Below are 21,374 nucleotides of genomic sequence, written 5' to 3' on the forward strand. Positions count from 1 at the left end.
AATTAAGAAATGAATAAAAGAATCCTGTATATTGTGAATGCTCTCATTAATATCATCATTCCATGGAGACTTTTTATAAAACTTCACATACTGTATTCCACCCAATAAGCGTCCCCATCCCTATAAGCGCCCTCCCCCTTTAATAAGCTTCAATTTCACTTACTTTGAATTAAATACAGACTGAAAATATGAAAACTTTGTTGGTTTTCTTACCGATTTCTTTTGCAAATTGATATATAGCTTACTTTGTGGAATAATGCTTAATTTTTTACGCATCCTGGGTACTTTTGGGTCGATTACAGTAGGAAAAAATGTCAGAGTTAAGGGCCAACACTACCACCTGTAACTTTTCATCAGATTAGTTACGTAATGTTTCTTTGATTTCAGGGACAATGACAAAATCAGTGAAGTACGACCAATCAGAAACCAGCTCTGTGATCTTCTCGATATTCCACAACCCAAACTGGCTGTTAAATCTGATGCCGCTAAAGATACCAAGTCATGACAACAGGCTTCATTACAGGTAAATCATCGTTTCTTGAAATCTAGAATTATAAATTATGATGAATCTGCTTGACACCATTGTGCATGTGGTTGACAAAGGGTTACGATATGTACTGGCTTGGCAATGTGAGAGGATGTGAAGGGATATTATGAAGAGAATCAAACACCTCCTTGTCTTCAACTTTTCTTTATTCTCCCTGAAACCTGAAGTGAACAACTAAACATAGAAAACAAGATATGGAGACGGAATACAATAATACACAAAACAACAAATTCCGGATATTCTATTTGTAGTACAATAATATATATACCAGGTATATAGCAGATATCCAGATATCCATTATACCACATTCCTATATGTCCAGTCAATTTAAAACCCACAATAAGTTGTTGATAGATAGTGATTGTAGGTCGATGGTTTTTCTCCAGTTACTCAAGGTTTTCTTCACCTCCATTACCTGGCACCTGCATAAATGAACCTGACTGTTGAAATGGTGTTAAAAAAAACTGTCCAATATTAAGAGTTGTTAGCTCACCTGGCCCGAAGGGCCGGTGAGCATATGTCATGGCGCGTCGTCCGTCGTCCGTCGTCCGTCGTCCGTCCGTCCGTCCGTCCGTCCGTCCGTCGTCCGTCTGTTCGTCAACATTTCCTTTAAATCGCTACTAGTCATAGAGTTCTGCATGGATTTTAACCAAATTTGGCCAGAAACATCCTTGGGGGGAGGGGAACAGAACTTGTATAAATTTTTGCTCTGACCCCCCGGGGACAGGAGGGGCGGGGCCCAATAGGGGAAATTGAGGTAAATCCTATAAATCGCTACTTGTCCTAGAGTTCTGCATGGATTGAAACCAAATTTGGCCAGAAACATCCTTGGGGGAAGGGGAATATAACTTGTATAAATTTTGGCTCTGACCCCCCGGGGACAGGAGGGGCGGGGCCCAATAGGGGAAATTGAGGTAAATCCTATAAATCGCTACTTGTCCTAGTGTTCTGCATGGATTGTAACCAAATTTGGCCAGAAACATCCTTGGGGGAAAGGGAACAGAACTTGTATAAATTTTTGCTCTGACCCCCTGGGGACAGGAGGGGCGGGGCCCAATAAGGGAAATTTAGGTAAATCCTATAAATCGCTACTTGTCCTAGAGTTCTGCATGGATTGTAACCAAATTTGGCCAGAAACATCCTTGGGGGAAGGGGATCAGAACTTGTTTAAATTTTTGCTCTGAACCCCCCGAGGACAGGAGGGGCGGGGCCCAATAGGGGAAATTGAGGTAAATCCTATAAATGGCTACTTGTCCTAGAGTTCTGCATGGTTGGTAACCAAATTTGGCCAGAAACATCCTTGGGGGAAGGGGAATAGAACTTGTATAAATTTTGGCTCTGACCCCCCGGGGACATTAGGGGCGGGGCCCAATAGGGGAAATTTAGGTAAATCCTATAAATCGCTACTTGTTCTAGAGTTCTGCATGGATTGTAACCAAATTTGGCCAGAAACATCCTAGGGGGAAGGGGAACAGAACTTGTATAAATTTTTGCTCTGACCCCCTGGGGACAGGAGGGGCGGGGCCCAATAGGGGAAATAGAGGTAAATCCTATAAATCGCTACTTGTCCTAGAGTTCTGCATGGATTGAAACCAAATTTGGCCAGAAACATCCTTGGGGGAAGGGGAATAGAACTTGTATAAATTTTGGCTCTGACCCCCTGGGGGCAGGAGGGGCGGGGCCCAATAGGGAAATTTAGGTAAATCCTATAAATTGCTACTAGTCTTAGAGTTCTGCTTGGATTTTAACCAAATTTGGCCCAGAAACATCCTTGGGGTTAACAGAATTCCTATAATTTTTGGCTCTGACCCCCTTGAGAAGAAAGAGTGGGGCCCAATAGGGGAATTAGAGGTAAATATTCAAATTTCTTCAGAAAAGAAACAATGAACCTTACTAGGCATTACAAACCAGGTGAGCGATACAGGCCCTCTGGGCCTCTTGTTTCCCTTTCAACAGCAAGTGAATGTTATTGTCATCATTCTCGTGTTCCTTGTCAGTGAGGGTGATTATGATTTATGTTACATTTGTATATGTTTTATTAAAAGTAGTTCCTGGATATTTTTGGTGGAAATTTCCACTGGTATTATGTAATTTGGCAAAACAGTAAAATGATGTTTGACATAAAGATACATTTTGTATACAATATCTATAATGAACAAATAGAAAATCTCTTAAAAGGGAATTCTTAAGAACCTGCTATAAAAGTTCATGTTTGTTGTGGTTCATCTTCTAGGTCTACAGGAGGAACCTAGTGGATACAAAGCCCTCTTAGAAACAAAGTAAAACTCCGAAAATTCAAATTCGGAAAACTCAAAGAACTCGGAAAATACGAAATAAATTTTTGGTCCAAATAAAAAAAAAATCATACATAAAATGATCTTATAACTCAAAATGAGATTTTTTGGATAACGAGATTGCCGAAAATGCAGATTTCTTTTTCTTAAATCTGCCGTAGAACAGCATTTCATCGGCTATTTTGGCATCTGTCTTGTTCACATCATTTTACGACATGGAACTAGTCTATTTATACCAAGAGATTGTTATTAGACATGAGAACTCGCTTAATTCGAACATTATGATAACTGGAAGTTTTATCTTGGTCCCTTCGAGTTTGTATTAATTGAGTTCCACTGTATATAAATCCTCTCTTACCAATATCCAATGGTATACATGTACAGTCCTTTTTCCATCATATTTCATGCTCTATTAAGTTATTTTAAATTGATTTAATTCAATATTTGAACATTTACAGTTATATCTGCATACATTATTTTGTAATGAGAAATTAAACCCCCAGCCTACATCTGTTACATTGAAACCAATGTCACACTAATGCTAAATGATTGTTGAAATTTAAAGTAAATACATTTAGCTTGAATCAGTCAATCATGAGAATAGACTTAGCCCTACATTTCCATTAAGTGTAAATCAGTATAGTCAGAATGTTTTGAGTGGTAAGTGTATTTTGTTTGATATGTTTTATGCTAATGACATTTAAATGATTGAAATATTTCCACAGTCAATTTTACAATTGCTTTCGATAATTTTCCATGATGCTTACAAGAAATTGCCATAAAATTCCCAGGCTACTGGTTTTGTTTATTTTGAATAAAAGATCAATAATTTATTCATTTTAGGAATTTTATCCATAGCGGTAATAGATCAATATAACTTGTTTATTATAGGACTTTTATCCATAACTATTTTTTCAAAACTGTTATCTTTTTTAAAATATCAAAGAAAAACAATATAGCAAAGAATGACAATTTATTGACTCGTGCCCTGTCCGGACCTCGAACTCACGATCTACGGCACCCAATCGCCTAGTCAAACATACCAACGCCTTCTACCACTACGCCACATAGACGTGCATGTTGCACAGTGGTAGAAGGTGCAGCTATGTTTGGCTAGGCCATTAGATGCCGTAGATCGTGAGTTCGAGGCCCGGATAGGGCACGAGTCCATAAATTGTCATGCTTTGTTAAATTACATAGAGAGGTCTAAGACATGAATGCTTTACCTCCATATATCACAGGATGCAATGGAAAGGATCCTATTGACAGGACAGCATATGTACGTCACCCCTTGACCCTCTTGGGGTTTTTTTTTTTTGTTTAACTTATTATATATAAATCTTTTATCATTGAAATAGATCATTATATTTTTTAGATTTCATAAAAGACACCTCTCCATTAACCCCCTCCATCTATCCCCCACCCCACCCCACCCAGGTTTTATACAGCTCATAACAGTCGGCTGTGGGGTTAGTTATAAACTAATTTAAAACCACTCTGCTCCACGTCGTCACCAGCACCCATTGATGTATAACTTACATTAGTTTTAACCACTTGAATACAGATAAATTGATCCACACATGTTTCAGAAAAGTTTCAGTTTTTTTTTTTTAATTTCGGTTCACCTCGTACAGTCTCTCTCAAAGTCACGAGTTCAGGGAATATATTTCAGATATGATTGTAAGCCAGTGCACAGTCTAATACAAACTTCTGTTTCATGGTATAGGCCTACATCAGAATGAGTCTAAATTTAACTCATCACCCCTGAGATTCATAATGGACTGGTCTAGTCTTTGATTTAGAAGAGTCTAATGGTGTTGTCAGGGGTGAATGGGTTAAATGGGAATCTTTGCTGAGTAATTTTAACTTTATTATTAAAAAAGGAATACAGAAAGAATAATGAGATATCTCATTTGATAATTGATGTAGTTAAAATAGAATTATTAAACCTGAGGGCTAGAGTAATTTACATACAATGATTTCATTTTTTGTAAACGGATCATACCAGTGAGAACCAAATCATAATAACCTTTGTATATTCATATATATTTGATGATTTGATGGCCCTTTTTTGACAGAGAGAATCTTATATATGTTCATGTACCATCATGATATTAAATGATATTAAATTTTGTATTAGAGTTTCTTGCATTTCAAAGATTGTTTTTCTTTTACCACCAATTTTCTATCACAGAAAGCCTCTTTACATGTAAATTAAATTCAAAACAGATCAATAAAAAAGCATACTTCAAGGTAATCTTGTCACGTTTGTACAATTTATAAGGTCACCTGAGACGAAGTTTCAAGTGATATTCTAATTGCCTTTTGTTCGTCGTCGTGCGCCATATGGCGATACACAATTTACTTTTTCGACTTCTTCTCCAAAAGTACTGAACCAAATTAGTTGAAATTTTGCAGAAACCTTCCATAGCCAAAGGTCAACCAAAATTGTGAATTATATGGTCCCAGCCCCCCCAGGGGCCAGAGGGGTGGGGCCCAAAAGGGGTCAAATAGGCTAAAACTTCAAAAATCTTCATCTGAAATTCCAGAAATGACAGAATTAAATGCTCTTCATAGATGGAAAGTTCTTGGGGTCCTTTACAAAAATTGTGAATTATATGAACCATGGGCCTCACGTTCACCCCTGGGGAGGGGGTCAGGTTAACTATAGTTTACATTGGGAAAAAGACATTTTTTGAACATTATTTGGTCATTTGTGATAGGAAATAAGTCAAATGTTGTCAGAATTATCAGTATGAGATGGCTTTTGAATCCAATTAACAATTTTTCCACGACTGACCCCCAGGGGCCTGATAGGTGGAGCCAAAAGGGGTCAAATAGGCTAAAACTTCAAAAATCTTCTTCTCAACTCACAGATGTGATAGAATCAAATACTCTTCATTGATAGAAAGTCTCAAGGCCCTCTACAAAAATTGTGAATTATATATATATATGACTCTGGGGTCTCAGGTTTCCCCCTGGGGAGGGGGTTAAGTTTACTATAGTTTATAAAGGGAAAACACTTTTTGGAGCATTATTTGGTCATTTATAACAGGATATTTGTCAATTATTGTCAGAAATATCCTTAAGAAATGGCTATTGAATCCTATAAACAAATTTAAGATGACTGACCCCCAGGGGCCTTAGGGGCGGGGCCAAAAGGGGTCAAATAGGCAAAAACTTCAAAAATCTTCTTCTGAAATTCTGGAACTGGTAGAATAAAATACTCTTCATAGATGGAAAGGTCTTGAGGTCCTTTACAAAATTTGTGAATTATATGACCCTGGGGTCTCCTGTTTCTCCTGGGGAGGGGGGTCAAGTTTACTATAATTTATATAGAAAAAACACATTTATGAACATTATTTGCTTATTTTTCATATGAAATTAGTCAAACTGGGTTAGAATTATTAGCCTGAGATTGAATTTTAACACCATATCCATATTGGTCCTGGCTGACCCCCAGGGACCAGAGGGGCGGGGCCAAAATTGGTCAAAATGGTGAAAATTTCAAGATCTTCTTCTGAATTCACAGGTTTGATGGAACCAAATAATTTTCATAGATTAAAAAGTGAAATTTATAAAATCACTGACACTGACTGACTTCTAGTTTGGTTTTGTTGTTTAACGTTGGCAAAGCCAATTGGAATTTTAAGCATAAGGTTTGGTAACATAATACACTAACTATCAAAATGAAAAACAAAAAATAAAAATTCTAATACGAAGGTTCAACTTTAAAGTTTATTCTAATTTGTAAATACTTTTTACAGATTTGAACCAACTTTGCAATGCTCTTTCTATATCAGCACTCAGGTGACCGTCAAGGCCTCTCAGGCCTCTTGTATTAATAGAAAGGGAAGATAATTATAATATTATAACACTTTAAAAAGTAACATTTATGTAGGATTTTTTAAAGTGAGTCCAGAGCGCTAAATATCAAATTTTGTTGAGCCCCAGTGCAAAGACTTAGAGAGGGTTGTAAAAATGTTTGTGAGTCTCATAGGAAAATCATGAGTTCAGGACTCGTCTATGGGAGGCCCGTAATCACTGATCTTACGGTACTCCACATCTTTTGCATGATTCAAAACTTCGGTGTAATCCTACTTTTTCCTCTGAAAATTTAAAATTAAAGATGCTCCACCGCTGACAAATGGAATTTTTTCTCTATCAAAAACAGGAGCAGACGAATTAGTATTTTTCTTCAGTTACGAAAGTTACTTACTTAACACCATTACCACCATTGAAAAGTTTGAGCTTCTAATTTTATTTCAAGACAAAAATATTGAAAACAATTAATTGCAATCCGAAAAAATCCGTCACTCTATGTTCTATATAGAATGAAATATTGATTGCGCATGCACCAAAACCAAAATAAATTACTTTATATTAATTTTGTGTTAATTAGACATATATATACACGATTAAACTTAAACACCAATTATTGTTAAATTGATGAATATCGTTTATGCTCTGTCGGCGGTGGAGCATCTTTAAAGTTTGATATATGGTTGGTTATTTTATATAACTTTTATGTGGTCTTTGGTTCAGAAGCAATTAAGTGAATCTTCATAAACCAGATATTCAAATTGTGTTACTATATGATTTAATTATGTTATGAGAGAAACAAGAGAATGTGAAGGATTTAATTAGTTAGATACGGGCTAGAGAAGCTTGTAATATTATCAGCCAGGGGTCTGTGTATATGGGTGAAGTAATTCCTGGCACATATTGGTTTTTATCGTGCATACAGAAAATTCGGCATACCAGACGATATAATATCACAATGATGCTTTATATTGCAAACACATTGTAGTGTTTCACGCTATAGGCAAGGTTTTTGTCTGTAAAAGAACCATTTCCAGTTCAACGTTGATAAAAACCAACACTGAGATATCGGCGTAATGCTCCAATACGTTACTTCACCCACTTAGACTAGGATTTATCGGCAGTAAACATTTCAGTGAGTGAGATTTCGTACAGAGAAGCACAAGCTCTACGGGGATTGAATATCCGGCGTGCCGAAATCAAAGAACACATCATATACATTTCGCTTTGAAGATGCAAAAGATGCACATGTACATCTTGGATGGAAAAAATACACAATTTTTTTCCTGTACAATAAAACTCTCATAACACTACCATATCAGAACATGAGACTGCTCATAGGTCTGGGGTTTTCGTCTCGATGTACATAGGCAGTTGTTCAATCTTCAGTGTAGCATATTCTATCAGAATTGATCATCTCTTTTGTAAAGATTTTTTGCCCTATCTTGCAAGATTTATCAGAAACACTTAATGAGACTTTCCATTGATGCGCTGGGTTTGTTTTTAATGCATAATAAATACAAGTAGCTGGAGAAACAGCGGTGTGTGAAACGTTATCTTTTCTAGTTGAGTTATCTTCTCTTTAATGTAACAAAATCCTGTGAGTGTGAAGCGGTCTGTTTGTTTTGTCTCAGTTTGATAGGTAATTAAAGATAAAATCATGAAGTGTTGTGTCTTGGATACGAGGTTTTAAGAGTTACGATGCTGATATGGAGATATAAGGGTTAAATCTACATAAGATGTATTCATTCTATCAGGATAAAAAAGCAGAAAGAAATATGTTTGAAGTGTTGTGATTTTCAAATGGTACATGGATGTTTCTACAGATATCTATATAATGGTTAGGACAGTATAACACATAGACTTATGTCTTGATTATCATTTTGCTTCATGTTTTGATGAAATTTTATTATTTATCATAGACCGGTGATTGTTTTAATTTCTCCGAAACTGAGAAATTCACTGGTCTATGCTGTTGTCTACATATCTTCCAGGTCTCAATATCAGCAAATGTTCCAAAATTTCAAGATTTCCTTAGCTTTAATTTTTTTTTATAAGTCAGAATACATTACATATCTTAAAGATGCTCCACCGCCGACAGAGCATAAATGATATTCATCATTTGAACAATAATTGGTGTTTAATCGTGTATGTATATACCTAATTAACACAAAATATAGTATGAAATACATTTGTAGTTTTTTTTGCCTTTGGTGCATGCGCACTCAGTACTTCATTCTATATAGGATATAGTGCCACGGAATTATTTGGGATGCAATTGATTATTTTTCATATTTTAAATTTTATGTAAAATTAGAAGCTCTAACTTTTCAATGGTGGTAATGGTGTACATGTAAGTAACTTTTGTAACTGAAGAAAAATACTAAATCGTCTGCTCCTGTTTTTTGATAGTGAAAAAATACTATTTGTTAGCGATGGAGCTTCTTTAAAGTAAAGATCTTGAGAATTCTTAATGCTTAAGGTATTGGTTCCAGTTTCGTCAACATTCATAAACTTAAAGAAATTCAATTCCTTAAAAGCCTCTATTATGAACTTTCCTCTTATTAAACTTCTGTAATGCTTTTCTATGGAGAATTTAGTTGAGGATTATCATACTTACATAAACTTAAGGAATATTGATGAAACTGTATCCTGGTGAACTCTTCAGTCTTAACAAGTAAATACACAAATACCAGGCCACACAAACATGTATATTGTATTCAAATTCAGAAAAAGTAATAAAAGACATTTTTTATCACATTCCTCACTATATTTCAAAAGGGTTATTTTCCTCCAAAATTTGATTATTGAAAGAAATACTATTTTGTGTACATGTATATGGGTTATTTTTTTTCAAAATAATCAAAACTTCATTTAAATGGAGTTAATTTAAGATGTTAAAATAATCTTTCCTACTTCAAAAAAACCTATTCATTTTGGAGTTAAAGTTTCCTCTCAAGGTTTAATTATGGACTGAAGTTCTTTCAAGTGCAGGAACAAATATCTTTTAAAAAACTGAAGAGTTTCATTACTTCATCAACATCTGGATAAATGTGTGAGTATCAATTAAAACCAGTTTTAATACAAAAAAAGAAGCAATTTCGGAACTGCTAAATCACATCCCCAGATTTAGGCGCCAGTCATATGCTAGAAAACCCAGAGATTTGGGATGATTAAGTGAACGATAAGTTCATGTTCGAACTGAAGTCTGATTAACCAATTTAATACTGACAGCAATCTGAATTCTGATTTTGGATGTTGCTAGCAGCTTCTCATTGTCGACCTACACCCTTGATTCTACAGTCGACTTCAGCTGAATAAGGTTTTTAAATCAACTCTCCTCAACCATGTCCCAAAATCTCTGCTTGTTACAAAATAATTTCTTGCTGAATCTCGATGGCTTGTTGATAGAACATGTTTGATTTGTATAATTGGGAGAGGATTTAGTCATCTGATTTCCAATTAGTTACGGAGATGTGAATGTACTTGGATCAACTCCACTCCTCACTGCCATCTGTGCAGTCGTAAAATGCAGAGCAAAACTCAGGGAGGTATATATAATTCTTAACCAGGCATAAGGAAAATATTGTTGCATTTTATGCTTCAGGAAGATCTTCTTGTGAGGTTCCAAATCATGATTTAACAATTAATAGCAGATTTTAGCAATAACATCTCAATGATTAACAACAAAGTACTGGTTTGGGGTTATTTCTGTTGAACTTTTACAACCAGTTTCATTTTATGATGTGCCATATATGTGTCGGTGGTATAGAAAAAATAGAGTGCAGAGAGAAAAATCACATACCTACTGTTCATTCTACATTCTTGACCAACATAGGTCTGACCAAGAGTTGGAGGGCTTGAGTGACAAAATGTGTGTGGTGGGGTGGGGTGGGGTGTGACCGGGGGTGGGGGTGGGGGTCTGCAATACAAATGGAAAGAACACATGAAAATTAATTAAATAGGTTAACAAGTAGTTAGGGATGATTTATTACAATGTATATATGTACACTAGAGACACAGAGTGGTTTTTGAAGCACTAGTGTACAGTGGTAAATTGTAAAAGGTTATTTCTGATATTAAACCACCAAATTTATGCAAATGTTTACAATATATGTCCAGTGCAGTTGTCAGATATTGCAGACTTTCATTTTACACACTTAACTGGTTTAGCGATTGTCAGTTCATCTACTTTTACCATTCAGAGTGCATGTGGTGTCACCATTTAATCTAACTCTCCTGTTTTCAATATCATTAATCCATGAATGGGCAATGGTTCAGTGGTTTTTAATTTTCACATAATACTGTTTTGTTGCTGCTAACCGTATGCTGGAATCCTATTAAATCTGTGATTTATGATTGGTCAGTCAGCTATGGCTGAATTAATTAGAACATATATCCCACATGTGCAGGATTGAAATTTTTGTCAGATTACATTGATTTTAGAGATTAGAGACCCCCAGAGACCAATAGCATGCATTATAAAACTTCTGCTTATTAAGTTTCACCAGGTTTTACATCAGCAATGTCTGATTTTTTTCTGTAGTGTAAAAAACATGTTTCATCAAAAAGTAAATCAAAATTACTCCTTTAGCTCATACACCCCTGAAGACACATTGAGACTCTCCTCAATCAAGGAAAAGAACAGTCCATTATGAAAATTCAGGGGTGAATGAGTTATGAATCACTTTGTTAACAGTTTGTGCACATAATAGACTAATTACAAAATTTACTTAATTATATTATTAAGCTTCATTAATTAATAACAGAAACTACATCTGCATTAATTAGCATCAGAAGAGCCATTATAGACGGAAGCTTTTTGTTTAATGAATGTCTGATACATTAGCTCAAGTAGTATGTGATATGACTGCTGCCAAACATCTAAATTGCAGTTAATTACATGAATTTGGTATATGGACACTTATCTTAACTTGTGTTGATAAGGATATCTATGTAACTTATATCTATATAGTAAGGATAATTAAAATTAGTTGTCTTCTTATTACAATATTCATATACTATATGTATGAAGCAACTTCAACTTGTTCAATTCTGCAAATTTCTAAAAATCCTCTGAATCGTCATTGATTTACCCATGAAGTTGCATTAGTTTTAAGGTCACCTGAGATGAAGTCTCAAGTGACCTATTCTAATCGCCTTTTGTCCGTCGTCGTCCGTCGCCAGTCGTGCGTCGTCCTTCATATGGCGATAAACAATTTACTTTTTCGACTTCTTCTCCAAAACTACAGAACCAAAATTATTTAAATTTTGCAGAAACCTTCCATAACCAAAGGTCAACCAAATTTGTGAATTATATGGTTCCAGCCCCCCAGGGGCCTGAGGGGTGGGGCCAAAAGCGGTCAAATAGGCTAAAACTTCATCTTCTTCTGAAATTCCAGAAATGGTAGAATCAAATCCTCTTCATAGATTGAAAGGTCTTGAGGTCCTTTACAAAAATTGTGAATTATATGACCCTAGGGTCTTGCATTCCACCCTGGGGAGGGGGTTAAGTTTACTATATAATTTATTTACGGAAAAGATGTTTTTGAGCATTATTTGGTCATTTGTAATAAGAAATAAGTCAAAAGTTGTCAAAATTATCAGTATGAGACGACCATTGAATCCTTTTAAGCAATTTTGCCACAACTGACTCCCAGGGGCCTGAGGGGTGGGGCCAAAAGGGGTCAAATAGGCTAAAACTTCAAAAATCTTCTTCTGAAATTCCAGAAATGGCAAAATCATAGATTGAAAGGTCTTAAGGCCCTTTACAAAATGTGTGAATTTCATGGCCCTGGGATCTCAGATTTTCCACTGGGGAGGGAGTCAAATTTACTATAGTGTATATAGGTAAACACATTTATGAACATTATTTGCTTAGTTTTAATAGGAAATGAGTCAAACTGGGTTAGAATTATTAGCCCGAAATTGAATTTTAACACCATATCCATTTTGGTCCTGGCTGACCCCCAGGGACCAGAGGGGGGGGGGGGACAAAATGGGTCAAAATGGCTAAAATTTCAAAAATCTTCTTCTGAATTCACAGGTTTGATGGAACCAAATAATCTTCATAGATTAAAAAGTGAAATATATAAAATCACTGACTGACTTCTAGTTTGGTTTTGTTGTTTAACATTGGCAAAGCCAATTGGAATTTTAAGCATAAGGTTTGGTAACATAATACACTAACTATCAAAATGAAAAACAAAAAATAAAAATTCTAATACGAAGGTTCAACTTTAAAGTTTATTCTAATTTGTAAATACTTTTTACAGATTTGAACCAACTTTGCAATGCTCTTTCTATATCAGCACTGAGGTGACCGTCAAGGCCTCTTGGGCCTCTTGTTTTTTCGTTCAAGCTAATTTAAGTATCTTGGGCCTCTTGTTTTTTCGTTCAAGCTAATTTAAGTACATTTGTTTTGTTTCCCGAATATGTATGGATAATTCTACGTGCGTGTAATCTTTTATTTTGTTCAAAGATATAGGAAATGATGGAGGGAGGTAGAAAATTAAAATCTGTTGTTTATAAAACTAACTATAGAAAGGATCTACACAGATTTAAAGTATGGCTTTTAAGCCATTTTTGTTGGAAATCATCATGTTTCCTAAATCATGTGATAAAGGGGGAGAACCAAGTGATAAAGGGAGATAATCCAATAATACTTATACAGTTTATGACTTTTTATATCATAATAAGTATTGTATGAATAAGAATTACAACATGCTGAGCTGAGTAATAGGAGATTTACATGCCATAAAATAAAAAAAAATGGGGGTTTAAATATCTACAAACAAAACAACTGTTTAAATAACCATTTCGATAAATGGAGTTTTTATTATAGGAACATTTCCATCAACTAATTGCAAATCTGGATAAACAAAAGATTAGGAGCTGAGGTGCTGCAGCTGCTGACATATACCTAGAAGCTAAAGTTAATGCATAAAAACAGTAATGGATGATTATACAAAACGAAGTTTTAAAAAGAAATAAAAAAATGTTGGTATAAATTCAATGTTGGAAGATTATTGGATGTTACAATTTGCATGTCATTTAAACTAGAGAATCCATTAAATCCATTTCATATGGAAGCTTAATATCGTATATATTCAGGCAGTGTAGTACAAAGAAATAACAGAAAAAAGAAGGTTGCACAGACAAAGGTAGCATTCTGAGTAATGCTTTAGGATGAAACAATACCTACCACTACTGTTGATGTCTACCACTAATGTTGATGTGAGCCTTAGTCGCTGATGAAAATAACCATGATTTTTACCCAATTATATTCACATGAAAAAGACATCTAAATCAGATGACCATTAAAATACTCAAAATTCATGGGGTTCTTTGCTTACCTTTTAAATGGTTGCCTTTGTTACAGTGACTTTAACCAATATTTGATAAAAATCACCTTTGCAGTTGACCTTTTGTCCATAAAAAAGTTTTAACATAATGCATCAATCAGTTCTGAAGTTATCTTTGGAAGCCAACATCCAGACGGACAGACAAGCAGACAGAGACATTGCTATATATTATGGTAGACCCCTATAGTTTCACAAGCAGGGGTCCCCATGTAGAGATCATGTGAAATAGCCACAGTATCATTATCTCAGCCTGCACAGAATAATTGAACATCATGCAAGATTGATGTGAAGAGTTTAAAAAAGTGAAGTATATATAACAGGCTGTCTTGATACAAAGTAGCCTCGTTAGCAGATATGTGGCCGTCTCAGTTTTACAAACAAAACATCTTGAGCATTATCTATACAAATACCTAGCTTTAATGTGCTACTAGATATATCTCGAGATGAAGGTATATTGGTCTACTATATAATATATATCAGATGGTGAGAATAAAACGCCTTTGTTTACATTAACGTTAAAATTATTTCAGAGGCTCTATAATTACATCCATCTAGATCTTATGAATTTCACCAAAGTTTCACATTTTTGTGCTTGAAGCATCAGATTCTTCACATTTTATTTGTTAATTAAATTGCTTGCCAGAATTTGCTCTGCCAAAGAATAAAGTTTACCTATTTTACATCTTCAAAATTAAAGGAAGGAAAGTCTGATATTCTGGAAGCTAAACATCTTTTGTAATAGTTCCACCAAACAAACTTGGGTATTTTTCTATGATTATCAGTGGAATGCCTGAAAAGATTTTTTTTTTTAAAGAATTTTATCTTACTTTAGTTTCTTTTTTGTCGGTATGCTATACTTATGTTTAGACAAAATTCACTCAAATCCACTAAATACATCAAAAACATCTAAGTGGAAACTAAATATTCAGGTGCATATATATGCAAACCTGTTATACATAAATGGATCATTATCAGGTGTTAATTTAAAATCTATTGCTGTCATGATACAGTATGCACACATGCACATTTCAATGCATCACCTGTGGCCTGTCTAAGTGAGATGAATGACTTACTTCTTTCCATTTTAGAACACTTTATTGTGCATATATTACCTTGAAGAAAATCAGAGTTTGGTAGCAGGCGCCATAGCCTAATTTACACAAATCATCTATGTAATAACTGTATAAGGAAGATATCAACTTCTTTGTTTTTTTCGTTTTTTTTTTTTTTGTTGTTGTTTTTTTGGGGGGATGTTTTTGTGACTGTGTGAAACCTTAAAGCCATGAAGTTATTCATTTCATAACCACAGAATTGTGTAATTGGACTAATTACATAGAAATCTTACCTTATCCAGGCTCTCTCAAGACACATTTAAACTCTGCTTATTGTATAGACTGAGAAAGCTTAAGATGCATTTTCAGGGATGAACACGGTTAAAGCCACAAACATTAATCAAAATAAATATTCCATGATATATATACAAGTAGTTCTGACTTTTATCGCCTCATCTTTGACTTATAAGAGGCTTGGACTCACGAAATAATTAAAATGCCTCCCTAATGATAATATTTCCCATATAATTCTTTTTTTTTATCAAGATGTAACTTTACCTGATAGTTTTCATCCGTTATCGATAATTTTAGTCCTTAGCGTTATGGTACTCATGATGAATCCTTATGTTTCAAGCTCTGGCTAATAGCATAAGTGATTTCAGTCAAATCTATCCATTACTACAAGTCATTCTAATCAGAATAGAGAAATGCAAGTCACGCTAATCAAGAGAGAAATGTGCTTCTTACAGAAACACTTAAAAAATCTAACTATCTAAATGTAAATTGAAGCAGAGGATTTTACAATTTATTTAAAATCAGTTAAACATTTGATGGCCAAAGTGTTCACCAAAAGCATGCAATAGAGTTTGCTGAGGTTAGTCAAACTAATTCATATGCTGACATGCAAAAACATCCATGTTGGCTACGTTTACACAATACAGTGTCAATTTTTATCGCATTCTGCCAGAGGTGGTTTATTTAACAAGTCCTACAGTAATTCAATTTATAAACTACACAGAATCATTATAACATCAAGATACCGATATTACCACAAAGTGTTGAGATAGCAAAGTGTTTAGGACATGAACTTAACTTTAAAGTCTGGAGTTGTGTAAATAAATTGTAAAAATAATCTTTCATGGCCGCCACAGGTTTCCGGCGATAATCTGGTTCCTATATGAAGTGTTAAACAGGATTTGTTCATAAACATGAAATAGTGAATTAGCTGATATGAAGATTAGACTCTAATTTCAAATTATGTAATATGGTTTGTGTACCATTTTTTTTGTCCAAGTATCTCGAACATTGTTACATAACACCAAATTACTTTGTTTGAAAAATTATTATATTTGTCATACTCACATAACTTCTAATTGAAAGGCTTACTCAATCTTGAGAGCGAAATAATTGGCGCCACAATACTTGACAAAGAATTGGATAAAACTGTTTCAGTATATTGTTGAAATGCTCCTAATTTTAACCTTGATCTATAGCTTTAATTTTAGCGCAATAAATTTAGCAAGAACTTTGTTTGAGTAAACAAGGGTTTGTTTGATCACTTGGTTTCTGAAAATGAAGAAAACTTGAATCATAACTTTCGAAGAATATCTTTATTGAAATATGATTATGATAAATATTAAGTTTTTGATCTGCTTCATTATAAAAAGCGTGAAAGAAATATGTTGACCCGCGTGTTCTGCCCGATCTAACCTTTTACTCTTTCTTCTGATAGTATTGCCTTTGTTGGCCATTTGCATCCAAATGTGTCTACTTCATGTAATGGATTATTAATTGCACAGTACTAGAACCGATTACCTTGGAAATAATGACATCGTACCCACTTACTGCCATTCACATAAATCATAACCCGCATGGACATTAAGGAGACACGATATTAGATTAGTTATGAATGCTAGGACAGTCTTTGTTGCAGGTTGATGTGAATAAGAAAAACATATTTTTTCATTTATGATTGATTTGCCTGGAAGCAAGTCGTTATCCCTCACATAATCCAACATTAAGAATTTCGATATTTTTCTTGCTGACCTTTAAAACACACTTTTATACTAAAATGCTTTCAAAACCTGTCGCGTCCTTAACGACCAAACTTACCAATGTAAAGCAACATGACAAACCTTTTGTTCTGTATTAAAAATTTTCGAAGTAATCCATTGATTTGGAAAAGAATACCTATTAGTCAACAAATAGGTCTTGGATTTGGTTTAGATATGAAGTATTTCATACAAGACATTCAGAAAGAAAGGAAAAGAAACTTTATAAGCTAGATGGAAAGAACGAGAGAGAAGGAAGAATCATAATGAGAAAGAAATGAAGGGTGCTTTAGGTTTGTGGTCTAGTTCGATTTCATCAGTCTTATTCCAACAACGTTTGAATGCATCACGTGGAGATAAGAACCATATGCATGTCATCAGGGAAGAGAAGAATCTTAATGCTCCTTTAATTGGTGTATGGTCTGTAATTGTCATGTTCAAAACGTCTGCATGCGTGAGTGCATCTTGTTTGAAAGGCAATAAAATCATGCATTATATGCATGGAGTCGTCCGTTCACAGGAACTCAGCGACTGATATGATCTTCGCGTCATACATCACAGAGCCAGAGCCATTTCTCTTCTTCAAGTCTGTAGCATTTGGCCTGTTCATGGGATACTTTTCTTTTATTTTTTCCAAAGCGATCCTATGTCCTAGTCGTGCGATAACCCCCGACTATCACACATGTTATCGGAGTACTAATTGATTTTTTTAATTTGTTGGACATTAAAAGGATGAGTCACATATCATGGAACTAATTGCAATTAATTTGATTAATCGCAAGTTTAGTGTATGGTATGAAGAGTTATTTAGTTCGTCAGTATTATAGGAATTAAATTAAAAGCTTGTCATTTGCATAGTGCATGTATGAGGTAATGAATCCTTCGGTACCCTTTTCTCGAAAGATATAAACAGAATATATACACGATTTACCATTTGAAAACATAAATATTTAATGGAAATATACTGATTTAGAAACGTTTTGTTTTCAATTAGATTAAGAATGAAAATTAGTTTCATAAAAACAACAGAAACGTGATGTAAAGAATGAGGGAAGGTAATAAGTCCCTTGATACACGCAATTGATAATTGCTAGCAAAGATCATTCGTCTCTGTAGCATGTTAGAGAGGAGAAGACATTAATAAGCCCCACTGCATCAGAAATTATTGCCATACTAGGTAGTTAATCATCGAAAATATACATACTCCCTCTTAGGTTGTGAATAGTAGAAATATACATTTTTCTCATATACAGAATTTGTTTTCATTGCTATTACGAGTAAAACAAAGGCCTTCTGCAAGTATGAGACAGAGAAAAACCTTGGGTGTTTTGGTGTGGAAATACATAAAAATCTGGAGAGAAACGTTTAACGGTGCTGGTAGGAATGTTCTTGTAATTAATGTATGTTATGGTTTGTGGGCTTTTTCTATAGGTTTATGACAGCCAGGCATTTGAGATGAAAGTGATCCGTGTTTATGTATGCCAGGCAGAATCCTTGGGATGACATATGGGTTCTTTGTGAAGACAGTTTAAGACTCTTTTTCTCGATGATACTTGCAATGATCTTTACAACATAATTGTAGGAGCAAGGAAGACAGACTGCTTGAATTTTCTTTTGAGTTATTGAGCTACTTCATTTTGGTTTGGATGTAAATTGTATACATGTACTTCATTGGAGAAAGCTCTGCTGTTTCTCTTAGTTTTAAATTTAATTGCAAATTAAAAAAAAAATAACATCTGAGTTACCAAGATATTTTGGTCATTCGATTTAATGCAGTTCAATTTCTATGAGAAAAAGAACGACATTTTAAAAAATACGTAAAAAAATCCATATTTACTTATTACTATGTGGATACAGTAAATGTTGTTTCTGGTTTGATCAGGAGAGTCATGATAATAATATAGATTTTCCCGTTAAAAACGGTCGGTTGATAAGTTCTTTTAACAAAAACAAATCGCAAGAGGTAATTCCCTGTAACACTGAACACGGTCCTTTTTCTGTTTTATAACATCTTTATCAAATTAACGAGGAACTCTGATTCGAGTTAACTGAATACTCTCTGTTAATATACACTTAGGTTCTTGAGAGTCCTTCATACTTATCTAAATTATAAACACTCTCTTGTTTCATTTCGCCTTGAATTGCTGTTTTATCAAAGGAAAAGTCTGCTCAACATGTTCCCATGCCTTTCTGACACAGAGTGATTGTCGGAGCTACTGTAACATTGTAAATATTTACAAAAATGGCCGAGACGCTTTCAAATTGTGTGGTTCTGTTTTCTTTTAGCCATATGTATTTCATGTGTCGACTTCATTTGCGCGAGTCCTGCTTGTAGTATTTTTGGCCCAACCTTCAGTCAAACACATATGGGTACTTAACATTGCAACAGATGTTCCCGACTGATTGTAAAGAAATCCTTAATGAACTGCAAAGAATTGAGAAAGCAGTTGTAGTATCTGCACATAGGGCGGTCTCCTCTCAGCGTGGGGGTATGATTAGGGTGTCTGTGCATTCAGGTTACAATAAATACAAATATTAATTGGTCATCTGTTAGTTGCCCACTGCAGTTTCATCTTATATTTTGTTATAGCGTGGGTTTGTTGTGTTTAACGGTAAAATTACGGTTGGATTAAAACCAAAGTTAATTAGACAGTTTTATGATAACAGATCACTGTCCATAACCATCTCATAATTTATTTCCAATATCATGCTATCTTTTATTGGACGACTGAAACACAAGCATATTACTGCAAACAACTTATTTTAAACAAATATTGGCAAATGAGAAGTCGAAAATTCGGCGTTGAGTAAATGCATTTAGCGCAATAATTTCAACTAAGTGATATTGCAAGAAAAAGATAATTGCTAATACAGGTATATGCATTACACGTATTAGATAAATTAATATACGTGTACCGGGTATATAAGCAAGTTGGTTTGAGAATTAGACAAAGAAGGGTGCTCAAATTTAAAATTTACTTTCAAGATGTAATAGTTTCAAAAATTCTCTCCTAAAGGTCACTAGCGTTTGATATTTTCCTCGTCTGAAAACAGCAACTAGATTTTGTTGTGTTTAAGATGCTTGATTAAAACGATGTATTTCAGATTGATCATTGCGATAACAAGATCGAATTGAATTTTTCGCTAAAATTGGATTGCGCCAAAATAAGTTTGTTTACAATTTTTAAACACTTCCGCAGACACATTCTGATTGGTCAAATTTTCTCAATACTACGCACATTGCAATCTTTTACGTTTTGATTGGTCAAAATTTCCAAAGAGACGTTTGGAAAACCACGCACCATATAATCTTTGTATATTTCCAGGTATAATGAAATTTTCCATAGGACAGACGCAACCAAGAGTACATTGATCACATGTGTAACCAGCGAGGACTTAACATATTTTTCTTTTTATCTTCAGATCTGAGAACAACTCTTCAAGTCGACAAGGCTCAAAGAAGTCAAACAGATCAATCAATGGGACTGAAAAGGCTCAAGGAGGAAGAATGTATTGTAAACATGATAAAAGAGGAAACTTAGACAGGCGTGCTCTTGGCTAAATGTGCCTATAGGTTGTAGAAACATTGTACAAGACTTGTGAAGTCAGTGCTTTCCGTTCTCGTGTTGATTATATACTTATATCGGATAAAGATATATATCCATTTTCTCATGCTATCTTCCTGCGCAATGTGATACTTTGACAAAATGTAAGTTTGATGTAATTATTAATTATTGCTTTCACTATTTGTACTTAAATGTAAAAGTATATTGTAATGATAATCACTGAAAGGTTTTTAATAAAATCCTGATATCTGTACCAAATATTTTCGTTAGTTTTTATAATGTCCATAACACATCATCTTGGATCAAGATCTTTGCAATACTGTAAACCAACTTTCCTTTGCGTGCGGTTTACTTTGCGAATTTCGCGATCAATGCAAATTCGCGAAAGTTTATCTCCGCGAATTGATCTTTTCCGCAATTCTTGCACAACTAAATTCAAATGTATTTCCATTCAATTTTAAATCGGAAATCGAAAATGTTTTGAAACGGAAACCGCGAAAATAAGTAGCCGTAAAAGAAAGTTAGTCTGCAGAAGTATTTTTTCGTGCTTTGTGTTTTCTTTACAACTGTTGTCTACACCGAATGTAGGTTAGAGAAGCGCCGTGTCAAGTCTATAACGAATTCGAATAGTGGAAAGTATCAAAGCCATCCATCTGGACTCTTCTAAGATTGTTCTAC

General features: G+C 34.5%; 1 protein-coding gene across 1 annotated transcript in view; it reads left to right on the forward strand.

Annotated features, from left to right (window-relative positions):
- Positions 1 to 20,954, forward strand: part of LOC138323909 (tubulin-specific chaperone D-like) — a 63,414-nt gene extending 42,460 nt beyond the window's left edge. The window contains exons 36-37 of the mRNA XM_069268839.1: positions 388 to 523; positions 20,554 to 20,954. Coding sequence (XP_069124940.1) covers positions 388 to 505 — 118 coding nt within the window. The 3' untranslated portion in view covers positions 506 to 523; positions 20,554 to 20,954. The remainder of the gene's footprint in view (positions 1 to 387; positions 524 to 20,553) is intronic.
- The last annotated feature ends 420 nt before the right edge of the window (positions 20,955 to 21,374 follow it).

Source organism: Argopecten irradians, chromosome 5, assembly GCF_041381155.1.
Source record: "Argopecten irradians isolate NY chromosome 5, Ai_NY, whole genome shotgun sequence".
Classification (NCBI taxonomy): Eukaryota; Metazoa; Mollusca; class Bivalvia; order Pectinida; family Pectinidae; genus Argopecten; species Argopecten irradians.